The sequence below is a fragment of the Podarcis vaucheri genome (genome assembly GCF_965113315.1).
Source record: "Podarcis vaucheri genome assembly, chromosome: Z".
NCBI lineage: Eukaryota > Metazoa > Chordata > Lepidosauria > Squamata > Lacertidae > Podarcis > Podarcis vaucheri.
This window is the reverse complement of record NC_138758.1, coordinates 21,499,961-21,511,181: the sequence shown is the minus strand read 5'-3', so window position 1 is coordinate 21,511,181 and position 11,221 is coordinate 21,499,961. Positions and strand designations below refer to the sequence as shown.

The 11,221-nt window shown below is 41.0% G+C and overlaps 1 protein-coding gene across 1 annotated transcript in view; it reads right to left on the bottom strand.

Annotated features, from left to right (window-relative positions):
- Positions 1 to 326: 326 nt before the first annotated feature.
- Positions 327 to 11,221, bottom strand: part of CHM (CHM Rab escort protein) — a 70,284-nt gene continuing 59,389 nt past the window's right edge. Inside the window, exons 13-15 of the mRNA XM_082207567.1 lie at positions 8,509 to 8,601; positions 5,549 to 5,718; positions 327 to 2,575 (exon numbers count right to left, since the gene is read on the bottom strand). Coding sequence (XP_082063693.1) covers positions 2,384 to 2,575; positions 5,549 to 5,718; positions 8,509 to 8,601 — 455 coding nt within the window. The 3' untranslated portion in view covers positions 327 to 2,383. The remainder of the gene's footprint in view (positions 2,576 to 5,548; positions 5,719 to 8,508; positions 8,602 to 11,221) is intronic.

The window sequence follows — 11,221 nt, the reverse complement described above, 5'->3', positions numbered from 1 at the left end:
TTCTCCCATAGGCAATCCAGGAAGGGCAGATGGACAGGGAGCCTGTGGAGATGGCAGAGTGTGAGAGGCTTTTTTTTTTTTAAAGGAAAAAGTATAAAAGAAAAAACCCCATGGCCATATTTAGTTAAGCACCAACCTTCTGCCCCCTGAAAAATTCAACAAAATTATCTGCCCTCCCACCCAAAAAAAGCAAGAAGATAGCTGTTTTTGTAGATGGCAAGGAGTTCCATGAAACAATTTGAACAGAACATCTACACAAAACAATAACAAAATAAAGTGACACACCATTTTGCATTAATATTCACAACCATAATGAAACATGGAAACACGCTTGCAAGCAAACCTTTAATTTCTTATACTAAAGTTCATTTCCAAATTAAAAAAAGAAAATAAATTTTCTGTAGGAACTTCATTCTTGAAAGCTCTTGGGAGCAAGCCCTCATTTTGGCTCCCGTATTGATTTGTAAACGTTCAAATATAATTGGGCTACATTCATGCTTTCTGATTTATGCATAGGAGCAGCAATGGCGAAGGAAAAATAGGCAGACTCTCTCTCTTACCCAGCATAAATAACAGCTTAATTGCAAACGCCACAAGAACTACCTAGCGAATGAAATGAATTTGAGCCACCGTTTTTGTACAGAAAGGCTGTGTGTCATTGATAGCTGCATCTTGCTTTACTGTGCTGAACGTAATTGTTATGTTTATGGAATAAACTTACTTTTGTGGCACAAAGCAATCACATAGGCTCAAGCACTGAAGGGCTGTATCACGGACCAATGACCTAGCTATCTCCCACCCAAACTGCATATTCATCATGAGGGGCATTTGTGGCCTTTACTAAGGAGCCAAATTTTAAAACGTCAGTGCAGTGAGCTACATAGTAGCTGAAATGCTACCTGGGCTTTACGCAACCCAATTTAAGCTCTGCTACCTGAGTTTGTCTACCACAGCCTGTCTCTTCTTACAAATATTAACTGTAAATATATCTGTTGCTTCATCCTGGGCCTCAGGCTCTCACCTGTAAAATGGGAATAGCAAGATAGCACCACTGGAAAAACCAACAAGAATGTAAAACATTTTTGCATAATGTAAGTGCTGTGCAAATGGTTACTAATTCTGACATATTAGTTGGCTTTTTAGATTCAGCAGCACAGAATCACCTCTTGTCCTTTTCTCCTGTATTGGATTCTCAGACAGATTGTCTTATATATTTACAAAGGCCAGTTTCCAACTGCCTCTCAAGGATGAGGAACATGTGGCCTCCTAGATGCTGTTGGGGCTACCACTTTCATCACCCCAGTTGATTGGCCATGCTGGCTTGGGCTGATGAGAGTTGGGAGCCCAACAATACTGTGTGTGACAGGTTTCCCATTCCCACTCTAGCATAACTAAGAAAGAATATTAGTGGCTATGAGGTTTCTCAGAGGGCACTTGCAAAAACAAGCCCTGCTTCAGAGATGTACTTTTCAACCAATACTTTTGGCTCAGTACTTTTGAGCATCAACCAAGTAAACTTGTGCTGTCTTTGAGGGGGAAAAAACAAAAACAAATATATGGTGAGAAATATAGCTCAGTTCTTGAAAGTGATCCAGTGAGCTGGCACCCAGGTGCTACCAAACAACCATTTCCAAGAAATCTATTAAAGGATGTATTTATTTTGCATTTCTACTGAGTATATGACAGAAAAGCTTAAAAACCACTTCTGTGATATTCTGCAAGCCAGTCAAACAAACAAACAAACAAACAAACAAACAAACAAACAAACAAACAAACAGAAAACACTTGGATCTTTTCCTTTTGGTGAGCTTCTGCTAGATCACTAACAACTGAATGTTCAGTGTCTAGTGCAGGAGTAGCAAGTGTGTCTCCCTCTAGACTTCAGGCTCCAGCTCCATCAGCCCCAACCAACATGGCTAATGGTCAGGGATGGTGGGAACTATAGTTTTGCAACAACTGAAGGGAACCACAGTGGTTACTCCTGGCCTAGCACCTACTAGTCTAACCCAATAGCTGTTTTCAGTTAATAGAATTTTTCCCCACACTTCCTGTAGAGCAAACTGAGTTCCATATGTTGTGCTGCTGCTGACTTTGGCAAAACTGCAATTCTGTGGAATGACAGAATGCCTTATTTACAAACTGATAAACTGTATTTCCAGGAAAAATGAGTCAAGAATGGAGTTATGTTTCAGGACATAGCTTTGGACAAGACTCTCCTGTGCCAACTCAAATCAAGCTATTAAGCAACTCTGTAAAGTCCCGCTAGGATTGCTGGGGTTACATTTTGTGTATGACAAACTGGTTGTTTGGCTGCACTTTGGACTGGGTCAAGCATCCCCAGACACCATGGTGAAATGAGTTCAGTCTTGGCCTTGCCATCCATTCACTCTTCAGAGGGACTTTCACTCTCTTCAGTGCTTTTCTCAGGCAAAGTCTCTGGATTGGTCTCAGATGGATTACCAAACCCAGGATCTTCTGGCTGAGTCCCGTCTCCATCGTAGATGATATCTTCTGGATTTGGGGGTGGTGGGCAGAATTCCTCACTGGGAAACATCTCTTGAAATATGGCCTCAGCCTATTTGGAAGGAAGCAAACATTTAGTTAACCTCTTTCCTGGCTGAGATTACAAACCAATCCACATGCATACTGTGGTGTGTCCACAAGCAACAAAACCATATTTCACATCTGCCTCGCCACGTGCTTGTTCACAATACTGCTCCTAAGAGATACCCAAGTACTTCCTTTATTCATTCATACTCATCTCTCCCTAAGAAACAGAAAAAGGAGAAAATGTGTGCATGCACACACTTGGACTTTACTCAGATCCCTTGGGAAAGCTGTAGAATTCATTTGAGCCTTGAAAAGCACACAGAGCTGAAAGAGGAAGTGGGAAAGAGTGTCACTCTTCCAACTTCCTCCTTCCACTGTATGTATTTTTCAAGGTAGAAAAAGGTTGCCACCCTTACTATCTCAAGACCAAGAAGGGCAGAGAGTTGGGACTCAAAGGCTTCATAAGTGCCAGGGGGAAGATAACAAAGGCATCATTTCACCTACCACCGAGTTAAAGATTAAGAGCTATATATATAATTATGGGCACAATGCTGTCAGGGTTGAACACTTCTAAATCCCACTGATTTCAAATGGAAGAGAGCTAAGTGAGCAGCATATATTTTTACATTCTGATAACCAGATAGGACTACATAGAAACATTTTCAGCCATGTCTGTCCGAGTGAGCATGCAAGGATAACATGCACAACTTCTTACGCTCACAAGGCTATAGCAACCATTAATTTTTAAATGACTCAGGCCAAGTGAGAATATATGCAAGAAATTTTAAGCAGCTGCAGTTGCCCTCCCTATGGCCGTTATCAATGGGCTTTTTAACAGAACAGCTGACACAGCCTGAATGCTCACATCTGATCTGTATATTCAAAGGCTAATAGTAGCCTTAATTTTGTTTTACAAGGCAATAATTTGACTGGTAAGAGGATAAAAGATGAAGATCAAAGACTTATATTGGAAGCAGACGGCTTCTGTGATAATATTAATAAATTATCTTTTCCTCCCTCCTTTTTTTATAAAAAAGATACTGCTGGAGATTATTTATTTCTAGAACTGGGTGAACTCTAGCAAAATCTTCTTAGATGAATTTGGGGGGAAACGCCCAAGCTTCCTCCCTGCTTCCAAAAGACCAAGAAAGGTTGTTTAATATTTTTTTGGGGTGTGTGTGAAATTTGAAGGCTTGGAGAAATCATCTCTACCCACCTGTCTTTCTACAACACACCAACTGTCTCCATCATAATGGAAGTAGGGTGGAAGAAAGGAAACAGCACAGACAAGGAGGCTGTCTATTCTATATAACCTTCTCTTCTGCTGTCTACCTTTGCTCCATTTCTTCCCTCCTCCCACCCCCAATTCCTCAAACCCATATGAGCCAGCAGAAGAGGGTGTGGGAAAATGTTTATGCATATAAAAAGGACCGATGGAACCATCCCATTGTCGGGGTAGGTCGTTTCCCAGTTCACATTAAGAAGCTATAATTAAATGTCCTTGGGTATGGAATTGAAAGCTGCCCATAGACAATTAATTGATATATCCAAGAGACACATAGCCCCCTCCAAACCCAATAGAGAAGACTCCTCACTCTCTGTAACTCAGCTCTTACTGTGTGAAGCATTTAACTAACAGCCCTGCTAATAGAAATTCCAAAGCAAAGGCAGTTTAATGTTTCCATATGGCAGGCTGGAAGGGCCTAGAGCTAGAGAGAGTGGCTTTAGACAGCCCCATGGTGTATTTAATATTGAATACTGCAGGTCAGACTTGTTCATAACAATCCTGAATGGTTTATAACAATCCTAAAGTGTTCCCTATTTCTCCTATCCCCATTTAGCAGGTTGGGCTGTGAGAGTAGCATGCAACAACCTTGCAGTGTAGTTCGCTGTCATATGAGCAATAAGTGGGAGAGGGAGAGAGTAGCTTAAGGCAGCGCTGTAACACAATACAATACACTGTGCACACTGTAGGTCAAAGGAAGGGCTGAGGCTGATCTAGAGTCTCTTGTTTTTTAAGTTTTTATGCTTTCCAAATTTATGCATTTCATTAGTTTTACAATCAATTTAACATTTCAAAGTTTGACTTCCTTCCGCCTCTTTCTTCAGTTCCTGAAATTTATTTTTTAATATCTTCTGCATATCTAAATTCATTTAATTTGCTCATTAAATTATCTACTTTAAATACATATTCTTATGAAACTGCAGGTTATTATAATAATCCTGCTAATGTTTTTATCTGTTTGCAATGTATCTGTAAATATTCAATAAACCATTTCCATTCTTTTATTAAAGTTTGTTATCTTGATTTCTTATTCTTCCGGTAAGTTTCACTAGATTGGTCTAGAGAAGTGGTTCCCAACCTTTTTTTGGCCATGCCCCACCTAAGCATCTCTAAAATCCCGATGCCCACCCCCCCGACATATAATTCTTATTATTCAAAAAGTGAACTCCTATTCACATGGAGGAAGCCTAAAAGGCCATTCACTGTTAATAACTCATTCTCGAATTGCCTTCCCTTAAAAATCAAATCGCCCCACATTGGGAACCATGGGTCTAGAGTCTCAGTCAATCCCTCTGCCTCTCTCAGGTTGCAGCAAAAGGCAGTTTACTGCTCTCAGACCTCCTCCCAGGCCAAGTCCAGCACTCAAATACATGCAGAAGCCTTGTGCTCCACTGGTACTTGCAACAGACATTGGCTGCAGTTCTAAAAGTAAATAAGACTCCTGTCTTTGATGCTAGCTTGTTCTTTTTTTCAGCCCCGAGTCACATCTAACTTACTTTAATTTTAATTAACAGGATTTATATGTGGTTTAATCATCCATAACCTCTAAGTGGTCTACATAAGCCAACACATGCACATTTTGTTGCAGAAACCCCACTTGCCTCTATTTCTGGACTTGCCCACAAAACAAAATAGGTATTACAACCCTGCAGTATACCATCACCCTGAATGTTCCTCAGTCAAAAGCTGAAAAATGTGGGACACCTCCCTTACCTGTTTGACAGCACAGTCATTTCCCAATGCGTTGTCTGGCCCAGAACAAACATAGATGTTGGGAGGCAAATTGGCATAGGATGTCCTGTCTACACCAGAGGAGTCTCTCATGTTGAAATATACCGACCAGAGAATCTGAGGCTTTTGCCCTTCTCCTGAGCCTTCACTTTCTGGAACAACAGGGGGAAGATTTTACTCACCGGAATTAAAATGCAGCAAGACTTGTACAGTACAGCAAAATGTTGGAAAGGCAAATTATTGGAGGTTGTGCTCTAGATTCTCCCACCTTTGGGGATTATGGATGAGGCCCTTTTGTTGCTGGTACCCCGATTGTGTAATAAGTCTCTCTGAAATGGATATCTGAAAGCATCTGAGAGCCCCCCCCTGCTTCTGGTTATTAAATATGGCTTTGCGAAAAGGAACCTTAATGTGGTTACTTACAGCTGCATACAGTGAACAAAGCATCAGACTGATTAATTCAGGGGCCCATGGGAATCATAGAGTTCCTTGAGAAAGTTTTGAACCTCAAACTGGGTAGAAAACCATATTCAAGGAGATGTAGAGTATCTCCTAGAAGGGGTTTCACTCAGAGCAGAGAGTGTTCATGGGCATTGAGATTAACTAAGGAGGACGAGCCCACTGCTTAAGCACTCCAGTATGGGTTTTAGGGCTCAAAATGGATCCAAGGTGTCACAGGCTGTTATAAACACCAAGCCACAGACTAGCACGCCTTCAAAACAATGGAGGATACCAGCCTTTACTGCCTCAGGAAGCAGTGGCTGACCTCATACACAGGATCTTACTTAGGTGGTATATTCCACACACAGATAGCTTTTCAGGGGCCCTGTTCAGATGTGTGTACAGTGGTGCCCCGCAAGACGAATGCCTCGCAAGACGGAAAACTCGCTAGACGAAAGAGTTTTCCGTTTTGGAGGTGCTTCGCAAAACGAATCTCCTATGGGCTTGCTTCGCAAGACGACAATGTCTTGCGAGTTCCTGCTGTTTTTTTTTCCTCCCCCCTTTTTCTAAGCCGCTAAGCCGCTTATCAGCTGATCCGATCAGCAGATAAGCCGCTAAAAGCCACTAAAAGCCGCTAATAGCGCTAATCCGCTAATCCGTCAATGGGCTTGCTTCGCAAGATGAAAAAACCGCTAGACGAAGAGAATCACAGAACGGATTCTTTTTGCCTTGCGAGGCACCACTGTATATATAATTCTGTAGCAATGAGGGTGGTATGTTGAACTGAGAATATTTGGTTTCAAATCCACACTTATGCATGAAGCTCACTAGGCAACTTGCGGCCAGTCACTATGGCCCTAATTGCACATCATATTAAACCACAGGTTATAACAAACCATAGTTTAACATGAACAAGCAGTGTGCTGGTACACCCTGCTCAAAATTTCCTGTGGTACATCTCCCCTGCTCTGCCATGTCACAGATAACACAAGCACACCTGTATCATCTGAACTTGGGCTCTTGTTTCATTTCCCACACACAGAGACCATGAGCAGTCATCCAGGATTTGTTATTGGCTTTCTGTTTGGGAATATTAAGTCTTGCTGCTCTGCATTTTAATTATGTGTACACGACTGGGAAAGAAGCGGTAACCAACCCTGAGGCTTTTAAGGCAGGGAAGAGGGGGAAACACACACACACACCTGAAATAAAATTTAAAACAAATGCTATGCTCACATTGCTTAGAAAGAAAGAAACCTTTCATAATGGATAAGAACAGAGGTTTGAAGGTATTTTTAAAAGGCAAGCACAGGACAACTAATCTCTCTCTCTCTCTCTGTGTGTGTGTGTGTGATGTGTGTGTGGTGTGGTGTGGTGTGGTGTGGTGTGGTGTGGTGTGGTGTGGGTGTGTGTGTGTGTGTGTGTGTGTGTTTGTTTAAACAGATGTATAATGACTGTTCTCAAGGAGAGAGCAGTTTACCTTTTCCAATCTATTCGGAAGGGATAGTCAACCAGCATAAAGCCTGATGCAGTGCATTCTTTTAAAAATATTATTAAAAGTTCCTAGTACTCTTTAAAAAAAAGAAGTTACTTCTTCCTCATTTAGGCAAGAAAATGAATAGAGTCCTCTTCTTCAGGTGACTTTGCTTCTCTGACCTGCCATGGCCCACTGCTCACTTTATCTGGTGATTCATTTTCAATAACTCCAACAGTATTTGTTCTGACATTTTAATTAAAATATGACCACTACCTCATCTTGATGATAAAAAGGCCTATGTGTCAGTGAAAACTAGCTTCTCAGTGCCTCAGTGCACCTGAGGACCCTCCTGATCACAGAGTTCCTCCAAAAGAATTTCAGGCAGCTTCTAAACAATACATCACTTCAAAACCAGATCACTTTAAGCATTAAGATTAATGTTAAGAAGGAGGCAGGAGGGAAAGGACAAGATGATGCTAAGTGGCAATCTAACCACTTTTTCGTATTCCGAGGTGTGTTTCTTTTCAGATCTGTACAATGCTGGTTTGGTTTCAGGTTTTTTTTCCTCTTTAAGTTAAATTACGGGAGATGAATTGGGAGCAATAGAAAATGGATTTGCAGTGTTTATATGAACCGTCTCTCTGGTCTGCTAATGGGAGTTGAAAAAGTAATACCTGCATAAATAAATAAATAAATAGCCCTACAAATTTAAAGTGTAATTTGTTGTTATTCTGCATGATTAAGTCCCATGGCACTCCAAAGCAAGTGCCTCCCCAGACAATACTGAACCTGGACAGTCACCATCGGAGGACCATGGCACATCCAGAGATGCACATAGAACTAGCTTCTCATTTTGTCTGATAAAACATAAAGTAAATAAAAAGATGCACACACATAATCAGCAAGGCTTTTGACGTGACTTCTGATACCTAAGTGGTGGAATGGCTGTCAATCAACTTGGGCTGAGAGAGAAGATTGTAAAGCATGACTTTTGTTTTAAAGTAAAACAAAACAAAGCATTTACCTGTTCCTGTACTTTCACTGAACAACTGGCCCACAACAGGCTCCAAATCTTCTTTAGCAGTTTTAATGGACGAACAAGTTAAATGCACCAAATCTGTTGGAATGGGATAGAAAGGCACTTTTAGGATACTCCACGGCCTGGCATTCACAATTTTGACTATTAGTGTTAAAAGTGTAGGTCAGCTTGGAACTGGGCTGTATCACGTGGAGACAGTGCAGCGTTTATCAGGTCAGTCTTCTTCTGGGGCGAAGAAGCTGCAACTTTCTTGGGACAACAACATTCAATGGCAGTGATATGGCATGGTAAACTTCCTCATTGCACTAAAACGTGGTCATGTGAATCCACCCTGAACTGCATTTAAAATTGCACATAGCTTTGCAATTTAAAATAATTTCCAACCCAGGTGACAACAATTAAAAAGAAGAAGAAGCAAGCACCACCAACTGAAATCAAGTCATGAGTAAAATACCTTAAACACTATTTCAGCTATTAATATGCAAAAATCAATCTTTGTCCCTGCTTTCTAAAAGAACTAGATAAGCCTTTTTAAAAAACAACAACAACAACCCAACAACAACCTCTCCCTAAAAATTTCAAAGAAAGAAGCTTGTATTTTGAATATGAACAACAGAGAAGTTTTGAATGCTGTCTGGCCACTGCCATTGCATGCCTCAATAGCATCCAGTTCCTCTACCATCTTGTGATGGACAATTCCATCGTCTAGATTCCCTTCCAAGGTTTCCCAGAGTAGGGTCTCCAGAAGTGATCATCACAAATAAGAAGGCTCTATAGACAGCAGAAGAAGAACCTTGCTGAATCAGGCCAAAGGCCTATCTGAGCCAACACTCTGTTCTCAAAGTGGCCATCCAGATGTCTAAAAGAAAACTGCAAGCGGAACCTGAGCATAGCACACACTCCCCGCCTGCAATTTCTTCCAGCAACTGGCATTCAGAGTCATACTGTGATAACTGGAGGTAGAACTACAGCCACTGTGGCTGGTTGCTGCACCTCTGTGGATGCTCCCCCAGAGCATTCTAATCATTTTTTAAGTTAAAAAAAAACCTGTCCACACTTTAAATTTGAGATTCATATTGATTATTTGCTTTGCTTGTTTTATCATTCGACTTTTTGGAATCTACATTTTAATGCTTAACTTTTATTCTTGTTTAACCTATTCATCCCATATGCATTCAGAATTCTTAAATAATAAAAAGGAGTGATATAATTTTAAAAATAAATAAATAAGCAAATGCAGAGAAAACTGAAGCGTTTGCTATTTTGTAGAACGTTTGCCATAAAATCTTTTTTTCCCTATTAAAACCACAATAATTGAAGTTCACTTTAATTTACTATATAATTATCTGATCACATGTGATGTTACTGCTATGAGCCACTAGCATGCCCCCCCCCCACCGCATTGGCAGTGTCTCTCTGATGTAATTGGGTTTAACTAAATTAGTTATACAGTGTGCCACTGCTGGTCTTTGAGTAATTCATTTAGGGCTGGGGAGGGCACCTTGTCTGTATAGCCAAAGGCAGTGGTTTCCAATTAGCTATGTATTGTGGACCCCCTGATTTTCAAAACCCAAGCCATGGGCCCCCCTTTTGATATCTCTACGGTAGTTTTTGTTATGTGAATGGTGCCAAGGCCCCCCTGGATGGGTTACGTGGACACCCTGGGGTCCATGGACTACCAGTTGGGAACAACTGGCCTAAGGGAAATCCTACATCAGCCATACTCTGGGTATACCCACTGAAATCAATGGAAGAAGAAGAAGAAGAAGAAGAAGAAGAAGAAGAAGAAGAAGAAGAAGAAGAAGAATAGTAGTAGTAGTAGTAGTAGTAGTAGTAGTAGTAGTAGTTTGGATTTGATACCCCGTTTTATCACTACCCTAAGGAGTTTCAAAGCAGCTAACAATCTCCTTTCCCTTTCTCCCCCACAACAAACACTCTGTGAGGTGAGTGGGGCTGAGAGACTTCAGAGAAGGTCACCAGCAGCTGCATGTGGAGGAGCGGGGATGTTCACCAGATTACGAGTCCACCGCTCTTAACCACTACACCACACTGGCCCATTGATTTCAATGGGTCAACTCTGAATATGACTAGTGTTGGAAAGTGCTCTCAGTACTTAGGACACGAAGAAGGGAGTTTGGTTCCACTCAGCGGGCAACATCAATTACATGCCTGTCTTCTGCACCATGTGACCCAAGGTCAGGTGTATCTGCATGCTTATCTTGCATAAATGAGTGGAAGAGATCAACCATGTTAATAACCATTAACAGCAAACATCCAAAAAAATAAAAGGAAAAGGGAAATATTCTTTATGCTTTGTCCAAAATCCAGACACAATTAGATCATGACCATGCCTTCATACACATCTGGCCAACTCAGATTGTTTCACTGCATTTCTTAATTATAGATGTTTGTATTTTCATATGCTTGTGTAATTATATACTTGTAAACTGCTTAGAAAACTATGTGGTAAATATATAAATAAATAATAGCCAGGTAGAGATTTGAACATGGAACTCAATGTCCAAGCTGAAAGCTATATTCATGACAGCACAATGACAATAGCAAGCAGTTTGCAAAATGGGAAAAAAAACATATATGCTAACTTGGGGGGTGGGGACTGCACCCATTGAAGCTAAAGGAACACTTTAAAAATGTTTGAGAACAGCCATAACCAGATGGGGCAAGCAGGGCAGAGGAA